At 38.9% G+C, this 12,359-nt stretch overlaps 1 protein-coding gene across 6 annotated transcripts in view; it reads left to right on the top strand.

Moving 5' to 3' along the window:
* The window catches only part of rnf2 (ring finger protein 2), a 47,104-nt gene that overhangs the window by 8,802 nt on the left and 25,943 nt on the right, over positions 1-12,359 (top strand). For 2 of the 6 annotated variants that reach the window (XM_055642176.1, XM_055642177.1), the window contains exons 2-3: positions 6,165-6,250; positions 8,144-8,232. In XM_055642176.1, coding sequence (XP_055498151.1) covers positions 8,146-8,232 — 87 coding nt within the window. In that variant the 5' untranslated portion in view covers positions 6,165-6,250; positions 8,144-8,145. The remainder of the gene's footprint in view (positions 1-6,164; positions 6,251-8,143; positions 8,233-12,359) is intronic. The other 4 variants (XM_055642178.1, XM_055642179.1, XM_055642180.1 and 1 more) reach the window with 2 other exon arrangements.

Below are 12,359 nucleotides of genomic sequence, written 5' to 3'. Positions count from 1 at the left end.
CGGATCATTTTTTGGATTTGAGGCAGGCTGCGGACTTTAGTGCGGAGTGTAGGCTGACTTCACAGACCCACTGAGACAATGCTGTATTGTTGGACATGCAATCCTTTGCTTGGGTTGTTGTGGAAAAGTCCTGTGTGCTAGTTTGGAAGGAAATCCGATTTTCCAAGGGGAGCAGGTTTTGATACATTCATAATCAGTCATACAGCATAGAAATGGGCCCATTGGCCCACCACGTCCATTCTGACCAGCATGTGTCTGTCAGTCTGAAGGGTCCCGACCTCCAATGTTTTCTGCTAGGTTCCCTTCATAGATGCTGCCTGGCCTGCCGAATTCCACAGGCAGTTTTTTTTTTTTTTTGCTCAATATTTCAGCATCTGCAGTCTCTACTCTCCAAAAATCTACCTGTCCCGTTTATCAGCGCCTGTGTCTGCAGCCTGCTATGCTTGGTGATTCATTGCTTGTCCAAATGTTTCTTAAATATTGTGGGAGTATCTGCCTCCACCACTGTCTCAGACAGCGCATTCCAGTTCGTATCCTGCTTAGCGAACCTTCTTTGGGAACCTAATTAACTGTTGGGAGTATTTAGAATATTCAACGGATGTAATTTACAGTTTTGTTTATGTTATGCATTTTGTTCGTAATTGGTCCATGGACATCTAAAAAGGCATCCTGCTCTTCCTGGTGCAGAGACATATGCTGTTAAAAGATGTGCTTTTAGCTGCTATGTCTCCTGACAATACATACGAAAGGAGGTGTTGGTAGTTTGACTTTTTTTTAATTAACCTCAATTGACATACTTGTAGCAGCTTGTGCAGATGGCTCCTGTAACGTCCTTTGTCAACCAACAGATACATTTAAAAATGTGCACATCTTGCACATGCATAGTTGTTAAAAAATGAAAGATAGACACAAAATGCTGGAGTAACTCAGCGGAACAGGCAGTAATGGAACTCAATATTACTTTTGTGTCTATCTTCGGTTTAAACCAGCATCTACAGTTGCTTCCAACACAATGTTATTTAAGATGGCAGGGCAAGCAAGGTAGCTTCTAAAACGGGGATTGGGAGATGTAGAACTCATTCTTCAGGAGCTTGCAGACAGCACAAATAGCAATGTAATACAGCAGCGCCACTTGTATCTATGTTTCCAGCTAATCAAGAATAAGAGTCTGCTGTTCGGGCAATATCTACCACATTCTGCTTGCTGCATACCATGTAAGACCAGTGACACATTGGACAGAAAGAAAATGTTCTGGAGACTACACTTTAATGCAACGTAAATAAGGTCAGCTGGTAGTGATGAATAATATGTGGTAAATGACGAGGAAGGTCATGGCTGAAAAGTATTGTTACACAAGGGGGAGAGGCAGTAAAGACGGTTTGCCAAATAAATGTCTATTTCTTTGTCATTTTGCTCATTCAATTGTATATTTTTAAATTGTGTTGCAATATGTTTCTCCTACTTGCTGTCTGTCCCTTGCCTTCATGCATTCTGATTTGGGCTGCTGCCGAGTCACCAGCAATGCTTTCAGCTTCATGGATTTCCTATTCGATCTCTCTCTTGGTTATTTATCTTAATGCGTGCCCCTTCTCCTCTGTATCGTCCACCCAAGGCTTTGCTGACCTTGTTAGCAACCGCTGCTCTTCACAGCTAACATTGTGTCAGACCGAGAACTTTTTCTGTGTTTAATGGTGCCACATGTTGTGGAGCACGTGTCAAAAATAGTGGTAGATTCCTGTGTTTTAGTCATGGTCAAATGACAAACGCACAACCGACAACAACCACTATATTAAACCACATCTGGATGCTCAATGGATTCATTCTTTGTCTGAAAGTGAATAATAAGAATTCACCCCCAGAGGAAACTAAAACGAGTGAAATTGGGAAAAGGAGCAGAAAGAATGAGCCAATTAATGTAAAATTATAGAAATGCCAGAGAATAACGTACAGGGGAAATCAAATTAAATGAGAGAATCTCAGTAGATGTAGCTGATGGGGCAGCAAGATACAAAGCAAATGACTGAAAATCAAGATTAAAAGTAGGAAGCTACTGAAAATAAACAAGGTGCAGGTAATTCATAGTTAATATTTTTCTTCTTGAGCAATTCACTAGTGTAATTACTAGTGTAATTACTTTAAAGACTCTTGAAGGCAGACAAGTTAAGTAATTCAAATGAAACATCATTTGATTCTGATAGATTGATGCAAAGTCCTTACTGGATACTGAATATGAGCTCATCATGGTGGTGACACAGGAGGTTTAATACACTGTTTTGTATTGTCTCACCAACAATGTCAATGCATTATCCTGGGTACAAGATGATATGCTCTTGGCTTCAAATAGTGAATGAATGAATGAATGAATAAGTTTATTGGCCAAGTATTCACATACAAGGAATTTGCCTTGGTGCTCCGCCCACATGACAACATGCCATACTGTGACAGTTACGAATGACACACAAAACACTAAACATTAATAATAAAACACCATTGATCAAACATGTGAACCAAATAAAATATCAGAGCAAAAGGAGGCTACAGATTTTTGGCTATTGAGTAGAGCTACTACTCGTGGGGAAAAAAGCTGTTTTTATGTCTGGCTGTGGCAGCTTTGACAGTCCGGAGTTGCCTTCCAGAGGGAAGTGATTCAAAGAGTGCGCTTTCGTGAGTGAGGGTTTTGCCTCAGTATTGGAGTTTGGTCGCTAGCCGTAATCCTACTGATGATATTCATTGTGAATTTTCAGCTTTGATCTGTATAAGCCTCCAATTACATTATAAGAGTTCTTCTGTTGGTGGCTCAATATTGTGGGTGTATAACACTAACCAGTTTGAGATCGGGATAACCATAAGCAATAAATAGTTAACAACTGAATTACACCATATAAATTAGGGTAAATTGGAGCTTAGACCTTACAAATTAAGGTAAAATGCAAGCCGCCTGTCATAGTATTGGTACATTTAGTCTCCCTCAGTATAATATTGAAGACTCTGTTCAACAGCTGAAAACATTTTTCATTTTAGAAATGAATTGACTTTGACTTTCCTTTGATTTCTGCCCCCCCCCTCCCTAATTTTAGAAAATGGTCTCTTTCTAAACTTTGATTTTAAACTGGCTATTTACAGTCATCGCTGAAGCCAAAATCCAGACTTTTCTTTGGCCTAACATTGGTGGACACGTTGATTTTATTGAATAGGGACAAATTTACTTATTTAAACAGGCAAGTCTTGGTCTAATTTGGTATTTGCTGTGAGAGAGTGCAAAGTGGAGCCCTATCTTGCTTTGGAACTCACTCTTGGAGCCCACGCATAGATAGAAATGGAGGCAGCAGTAAGCCATTCATCCTTCAAGCTGACTCTTTACCCCAGTGCCACTTTCCTGTACAAACCCCATTGAGCCTTGATTCATTAAATAACTAAAAATATATTCTTCTCTGTTTTGAATATTCAATGCAGTCAATGTGTCCACCAAAGTTAGGATGTTTTGAATATACTTGGTGAGTGAGCTCCACAGTCCATATGAATTCCAAAGTTACTCCACCGTCTGGATGAATACCTTTCTTCTCAACACAGTCCTCAGTTGGTAGCATCTTACTTGGAGCCTTGGGGACCGTCCAACTCCAATGAAAAGGACAGTGATAAAATAAAAAGGGCTAGCAATGCTGCCTCCTACATTTCAGAACATACTGTGGATTGTTGACTTTGGAACTGGAGCCACCCTTACAGTTTGTTTTAGACTACATAGCTAATGTGGTTCTAGGTATAAATGGAATAATTTTGTTTATCGTTGACCTCCAAACCAGCTAAATTGCGGTATAAATACATCTTGAACACATTTAACTCTTGGTTCCACTTGCACTGTGCATGTTTTATGTACAGTGTTACACCCCTGCTCAGAAAAGGGTGGAGGCACAAACTCTAATTACAAACAAGTCATTTTATCCTCCATGGTGGGGAATGTTTATAAAAAATAACCAGGGACGGAATTAACAGTTTCTTGGATGAGTGTAGATGGATTAGTGAATGCTTGACAGATTTTTCTTTGAAGTAACAGGGAGAGGCTAAGAGGGAAGTCTATGTTGTATATATGAATGTTTGACAGACTTTTGCTTGGGTGTCTCGGAATAGTTTTGTCATCAAAACTGAAAACCATGGAATAAAAGGTGTCCTTGCAGCAGTGGTTAAGTAACAGAGGAGGAGGGGAAGGATTTTTACTGACATTAGGGGAGTGTATTTTTCCAGGGAGAGGTTCTGGGCTCATTTCTTTTTTTAAAGCATAGGACACAGTTTCCAAATTTGTTGGTGACTCAAAGCTTGGAAACACACTGAACTGTTTGTATTGGATTGCCAGGAGATGTAGACAGGCTGGTGGAATGGTCCTACAAGTGGTAGATGAAAATTAATGTTGAAAAATATGACATTTTGGTGGGAATAATGAGAAGAGGCAATATACTCTTTGAACACATTTATGGAGAGGTACCAGAACGATCTTATCTGGGATTATATGTGCACATTTAAAATGAATGACTGATTGTGCAAGTGATCAAAAAGCATACGGGACCATGGGCTTTCTAAATGGAGGTTCAGAATACAAGAGTAAGGACGACAGTGAACTTTATAAAACTATAAGTGGAATATTTTATCCAATTCTGGACAGCCCACGTTCAGGGGATGCCAAATACTGGGGCTCACAGGACATTAGTTAAAACGATTCCAGTTTTGAGTGACTTCAGTTGTGTGAAGTGACTGGTGAAGCTGAGACAGTTCTCCTTGGAGCAGGGAGATAAGACAAGACCCGACTGAGGTAGGTATTGAAAATCATTACGTTTTTAGACTGTGGATAAAAAGAAACTCATCCCAGTGGCAGAAGAGTTAAGGGCCAGTCCCACTTTCACGACCTAATTCACGACCTTTTTTACTCGTGGACATTTTTCATCAGGCTAGAAAAACGCCCCGGCTTACTTGATGCCATGAGTACCTACGACTAGCAACACGGCCTGCTACGACCTACCTACAACCTCGTAAAGACCATGCTGCGAGTATGGGTCAAGGGCAAACTCGGCAGAGGTCGTGAAAGTGGGACAGGCCCTTTAAGAGTTAGTGGATCCAGGATGAAAGTGATATGCAAAAGAGTTAAAAGTGATGTGAGGAAATGATTATTTATTCAGTAAGTATTTGGTGTCTGCAATGCACTGCCTGTGATAGTGGTGGTCAGAGTTAATTGTTGTGTTCAGCTGGATGAAAGTAAAGAATTGCAAGCTATAGGGAGAGGGCTGAAGGGAAATGGCAGTGGAGTGTAACAATCTGGACTGTTCTTGTGTAGACTGATATGGACTTATTGAGCTGTGTATCCCTCTCCTGTCCTGTAATTCTCTGAAGTTGTGGCCTACAAATCCATCATATTTTAATGTTTATGTTTGTCATTGCAAAAAAATAATACTGATATTAATTTATGTTCTAGTTGATTTTTGAAAAGAGCAAAAATATAATCTATGCAGAATTTGGGGGGGGGGGGGCTGTGGGCAAAGGTTTTTGTACTTGGTTATTGTGTTTGGTATGGTAGAACAGATGTGTTTAATTTTATGGTAACATTTTACAATTAATGGTAATGCTTTTAAGAAATTACAAAATACTAAGCTTTTTCTGGAATACCTTGAGGAGATTAGTGAGTCCGCGATTTATCCTATTAAGGGGAATGTGTAGCCAGAGAAAGTGCAGGGAGTGCCAGTGAATCGTGGGAAGACGGCCAATTTAATAAATGTAATGAGAAATGGCAATGAGACTTTTTCCTAAGGTCAGCAGAGCTCATCATTAATAAATATGGTTGCAGTTGAACAAGAAGTACGTTGGATTCAATTGGCAATTTTATTAAATTGCTGAGATTGATGTTATAAATACAATTGGTGGAAATTTACACTTTTTGTTGCATAAACATACTATTAGCTGGCATTGCAAACTCAATTTCTAATATTTCATATGTCGATGCCTCTTGACAAAATATATCATGTCTAAAACTCTTTCTTGAGTTTATTATTTTTTTCAATCAAATAGTTCTATTTCTAAACCGTGTTTCAACTTCATCCTTCACTGGGCTAATTCAATGTAATTTTGTTCCATGACTTTATTGTACTTGAAGTAATATTTATATCTATTTGCATGGTTAACAGCAGACTGCATCAATGTAATCAGTAATGGACAGAAGAATAAAACAACTTTCCTGAAGGAACGTGATGACTGCAAATAAATAAAACAAGTAGGTTAACATATGATGAGCGTTCGACGGCACAGGGCCTGTACTCGCTGGAGTTTAGAATGAGGGGGGACCTCATTGAAACATACAGAATAGTAAAAGGCTTGGATAGAGTGGATGTGGGAGGGATGTTTCCATTAGTGGGAGAGTCTAGGACTAGAGGTTATAGCCGCAGAATTAAAGGAGGTTCTTTTAGGAAGGAGATGAGGTGGAGTTTTTTTAGTCAGAGGGTGGTGAATCTGGAATTCTTTGCCACAGAAGGCTGTGGAGTCCAAGTCAGTGGGTATATTTAAGGCAGAGATAGATAGATTCTTGATTCATACAGGTGTCAGAGGTTATGGGGAGAAGGCGGGAGAATGGGATTGGGAGGGAGAGATAGATAAGCCATGATTGAATGGCAGAGTAGACATGATAGACCGAATGGCCTAATTCTGCTCCTCTCACCTATGATCTTATGAAGCTATCTGGAAATCTATTCTTATTGTTTTATCAAGTCTTTATGCCTCCTCAACACCTACTGGTAAATGCAACATATCAATCAAATGTTAATCATAGCTGAAGGCTGTTTTAGGAACAGCAGCACCACACTTGTCAAGTAACGTTGGTGCAGCTGCTATACTGCCAAAGTAGCCCATATATCGGAGTGAAAATTTCTAATCCACTATGTCCGGCCATGAAGTGGTGGACTGCCAGAAAAAAAACCGAATACAATCTCAGTCCTGGAAGCAGTCCCAGAAACAATTATAGGAAAGTAGAAATGATCACAAGTATCTTCAAACGGAAGTGCTGAGTGGCTGATTCAGGTTGGCCCTTTCCCAAGGATTCCATTCTCCTGAATATCATTGAATAGCCCATCAATTTTCTAGAGCAAAAATGCAAATGCATTAGATACTACAAAGTCAATGGGCCCTGACCACATTTCGGCTGAAGACTTGAACATTAAAGGTTGTTGTATTTCTGAACCAGTATTTAGCTGATGTAAAATTCTAGTATAAATCTAACAATTACAACTGTGTCTCGGTAAAATAACAGCATGTGTCATCATGAAACGGTAGCTACTTGCCAACTAAAGAGCTCTTAGAAAATGAATGGAGTTAGCGTTTGGGTAGCAGGTTGTAATCAAGGATTTGGATCAATGAATAGAGAACAAACACCTCAAGGTTATAAACAATTATGTACGTTATGGTAAAATGCAGGGAAAATAATTAATGATGCAGCTAATACATTGTGCAGAAAAAAGGATTAAAGCAACAAATCTGGTGTCCTTTTGCAAATTCTGAATCCCACTGATTCAAGCAGTGGCTATGACAATGAGCTTCACAACCGATGTCCATCGGTGTTGTGTGGATGTCTGAAAATATGATGCTGCATGGACAAATATTCACAATAGTTCACTTGTTGGATACTCTTGATGACAACACGAGAGTTAATTGCACAATGGGTTGCAGAAGCTTCACTTCTGCCAACTACCACTTGGTTTTACCATTGGTGTTAGTTCATATTCTGCTTTTCATTTCTCACCCCTGAAAGTGATTGCTGAAATTAGAGGTTTTATTCATATCCAAATAAAAACAGAAAATTCTGAGGAGGAAAAAAAAACTCAGCAGATCAGATAGTGTCCGTGGGAAGGGAAACTGTCAATATTTCAGGGTCAAGTTCCTTCATCAGGCTGTTTAGCAGTTCTGGTTCAGAAATGTTAACTTGTTTCTCTGTCCATAAATGCTGCCTGGCCTGCTGTGTTTCCAACATTTTCAGTTTTTTTTTTTACTATCAGACTTCCAGCGCCTGCAAACTACTAATATTCATTTATATTGAAATGTGCTGTTTGGTGGAGGGATTTTAGTAGCTGAGATAATGAAGTTGTCCATTTTCATGCCGTTTGAATATTTCTTGCAGCAATGGCACAAATCGTGCAGACCAATGGCACCCAGCCACTCAGCAAAACGTGGGAGCTCAGCTTGTATGAATTGCAGAGAACACCACAGGTAAATATATTATATTAAGTACATTTATATGGGATGATTTATATTGGCATAGTTAAAGCACACTGGGCAATTCTGTAATGAGTCACGGTGGCACAGCGGTAGAGTTGCTGCCTTGCAGCGCCGGAGACCCGGGTTTGATCCCGACTACAGGTGCTGTCTGTACGGAGTTTGTGCGTTCTCCCAGTCACCATGTGGGTTTTCTCCGAGATCTTCGGTTTCTTCCCACACTCCAAAGACATACAGGTTTGTAGGTAAATTGGCTTGGTGTATGTGTAAATTGTCCTTAGTGTGTGTGGGATAGCGTTAATAGGTGGGGCGGGGGAGGGGGGGGGGTCGCTGGTTGGCGCAGACCCAGTGGCCCGAAGGGCCTGTTTCCGCGTTGTATCTCTAATCTAAACTAAAAAAAAAACACAGACATTTTCCCTTCTACCTATTCAAAATGATAACTCTGAATTAATATAAAGTGTTGTTTTATATCAAGTCTATGGCATCTTTGGGAAACGAACAAATTAAGAGCCTTGTTTAAATAATTGTCGCCTGCAATGTCAGAATTTAGTTTTTTGCACCACACCGGATATTCTTCAGGAGGTATGTATAAAAGAGCACCAGTGTTGGTGGCTGAGCTTATGGAAATTTATGACCCAATGCCCTTGACAACCATTCACTTAAACCTAACCTGACCTGTGTGCCATGCAGAAGAACTAATTTATTGACATAAAGGTTTAGTACTTCAAATGTAAAGCAGAGTAGTGCCAATATCTCAATTCAGGAATGCTTTCAATTTAAAGGTGAAATAATTAAATATAACTTTTTTTTAACAACTTCAAGTTGTGGAATATATATTGTTTGATGCATTTTAGAAGTTACATGCTTGTGCTTCAATTACATAGCATCAAAATATATGTCAAGTAATATTTTAAATTCAAATACATCAGTTTCTAAAACATTTCACTATATTTAAAAATAATTGGTGACTACCACCCCCTCCTTTCAGAAATGACAGCCTCTGATAGCGATTCAGGTAAGGGTGAGAGAAATGTCTGGTCTAAACATTGATCACATTATTTCCACTTCATTCTAATTTTACTTATTCCTTTCCTCATTTCTGACTAACCATTAATGTCTTTCTACTCTTTATTCCTCCATCCCTTTTGAATATTTTAGTATTTCTTTTCTTCTTTCCCTTAGACCTTTGTCATTTTTCCTTGATTTTTTTCCCATCTCTTTCCCTACTGCCCTACTGGTGCTGGCTGAATCGATTTATCTTTTGTCTGTCTGTAACCTAATTATTTTAGGTTTTTCTTTTCTCTGCCTCTCCCTTTTTCTGTTTTACTGTTTTCTCATTTCTTTATCTGTCACTTTTGCTTTCCTCTTCCTTTCTCTCCTGTCTCTCTGATTGGGCCCTGGACGTAGAAAAAGAAGCCACAACGTGACAGAAAAAAGGTAAGGAATTAATGTTCCAAGGGAGCCAGAATCTCACGCAGAGCGAACAAATGGGTCAAAAGCCAGCAACTGTGAACTTAACTGTGGTGAAGAATGCTCTTATCACAAGAGGCCTGGCAAAAATCTGAAGTTAGAAAATGAATATTCCTGAAATCCCCAGTGGGTTAATCAGCATCTGCAAGGAGAGAAACAGAATTAATATTTCAGGTTGATGACCTGACAAAATCTAACTCGATGAAGGCACAGAATGAGCTCACCTGGTTCAGAAATCCAGCTTGCAGTGTGGTCTTCCCTCACTTCCCTCTCTGATGGTTGAAAACTGCAAATTACTTAATGTTTCGTGACTTCAGCGGTTGGGTTTCAATGTCATATTCACGTTTATATTTTGCAAAACAATACTTGATTGTAGAATCCTTCATCATAGGAAGGCAAGCGGAAGAACTAGCAGATCTGTGAAGAGTTAAAGCTATTGCGAACAATTGGCTCACATCTATTGTATTGAATAGATTCTCATCAAATATTTTTGCAATTAAATTGTGAATAAAACTGTAGCCATTATGCACAGAGCTATGCTCAAGGTGTAATAAAATGGAAACTAAACTAACATTGAGAAACTGGGCAGATTAAATACCCACAAAGTTCCTGGATTAGGATTGTTGGAATGTACTCTAGTGAATTAAATGAATATATTTGATATATTTCTAAGTTCCACAATTGCTGGAATAGAACTCTAGTAGTGGTGGAAGATTAAGTACACTTCTAATGTTCTGCAATGCTTAAGGTGTATCAGAGCAATTATATGCTAATTAGCTAATGCACTGTAAAAAGTAATGTCACAGCTTTCTAAGAGTTATGTAAATTATAGCTATAGATATAGATATAGAAAACTTATAGATATAGTTAATGTGACTTTAGAACTAGTCGACTGCAGTACCTACAGAAACTCATTGAAGGGATGACTTGGATGGTGGCTGGGTAATTTAGGCTCTGTAATTTATTTTATTATCAAGGACTTGAAGCTCATGAATCATTAAATATGTAATTTGAAATCTGGCCTGCAAGAGATAGTGGTTGTCACTAATGAATGAGTCTGTCGGAGATATTCCTGCAGGTGGTGCATGTAACAATGTTATTTCTTCCATTAACTATAATATGTAATTTATGCACTCCTACTGTGCCTTCGATTTCCAAAAGGCAGTAAAACAAGCAACTCTGTTATTATCTGTAAAGTATAAAGTCATGGAACGTGATGAGCCCAATGAGCAGATCCAATTCATAAATAATGCACAAAAGAACTGATTTGTATATCAATATATGCCCATATATAATACATTCTAACCTATTTCATAATGTATTCCACAATGTAGAAGGCAGCACAACTTGTTATATTGTCCATTTCATTGGCAAATGCACTTTTTAGAGAGTAATTTCTCAGAACTTTGTCAGATCTAAACCCGTGGAGAGCTTCCCCACTCTGTCCAATTTATGAGATAATTTGTGTGTACTTGCAGATTATGTTTTTCTTGGCTAATCAGGAATTTAAACATGTCCTTTGTTACTTTTTAAAACTGTTGGCTGGAATGTTCAGAATGATTAATTAACTATATTGAATCTTATTGCAGTTATCAGTTGGGTAACTTGGGGTCTGAAGTTGTTCGCATCAGAGGGTGGTAGATTGTTATTGCATCTGTGAAGGCCAGTATTGGTTGCTGGCATACTGTGCTGGTCATTCAAAATACAGAGGAATTGGGAAAAGTTGACAAGATCCATAGAGTCACTGATTTAATTTGCACAGGGGAAGTGTTACATGGAGGCCCATTTTAATTCCTGGGGTTCATCTTCTTGTATCTTGTTTTGTTCCTGGAAGTTGGTCACCAACACAGAATCTCAGACATTCGCTGGAGAAAATTTGCAGCAAATAAATCTTAAAAAGAAAGGGAGTGAAATGTAATGAACATTTCTGGAGAAAGAAATGTAGTTTGCAATCCAGTTTTGTGTTCTTTCATCAGAAGTGAATGTTCAGGTGTTCTTTATAAAATTAGCCAACAGCTAACCCATGATTCAAATGAAGACTCCTTGATCCATAACGTTAACTCTCTCTTTCAGTAAGTGCAAGTTGGCCTTTTGAGTATTTCCAAAAATTGTTGTTTCGATTTCAGATTTCCAATATTTTGTCTTTAGTTTATTAAGAATGGAATACTTCCGAGCTGGGAGCAGGAGTGGGTGAACTGGCCTTTAAAGATGACTCCATCATTCATCAAGATCAGGGTTGATATTCTAACTTTGCACATTTTCTCACACTATCAGCATATACTATGATTTCCATAACTTCCCGAAAACTATTGGATTTATATTTTGAAGGAGACACAAGAGATTGTCCACGCTGTAAATTATAGTGGGGGGGGAAACTACTGGAAGAGGTGGGTGGGTCAGGCAGCATCTGCGGCAGCAGAGAGTGGACCATGGTCTACATCAGGACCTGATTTACTGAGCTTCCACAGCCTAGAGGTTCTGAGTAAAGAAACTTTTGAGTACAGAACATTTTCATCTCCTTACTAAAATGTCTCCTCATCCTAGACTGCTTGGTCAAGGGAAACTCCTTCTTGAATTGGGCCTATCAAGCCCTTTAGGTATTTTGTAAGCTTCATTGCTATTCTCTCCCATTCTTCTAGGCTTTAGACCCA

Source organism: Leucoraja erinacea, chromosome 10 (assembly GCF_028641065.1).
Source record: "Leucoraja erinacea ecotype New England chromosome 10, Leri_hhj_1, whole genome shotgun sequence".
NCBI lineage: Eukaryota > Metazoa > Chordata > Chondrichthyes > Rajiformes > Rajidae > Leucoraja > Leucoraja erinaceus.
The sequence above is the reverse complement of the archived record's forward strand: the minus strand, read 5'-3'. Positions and strand labels throughout refer to the sequence as shown.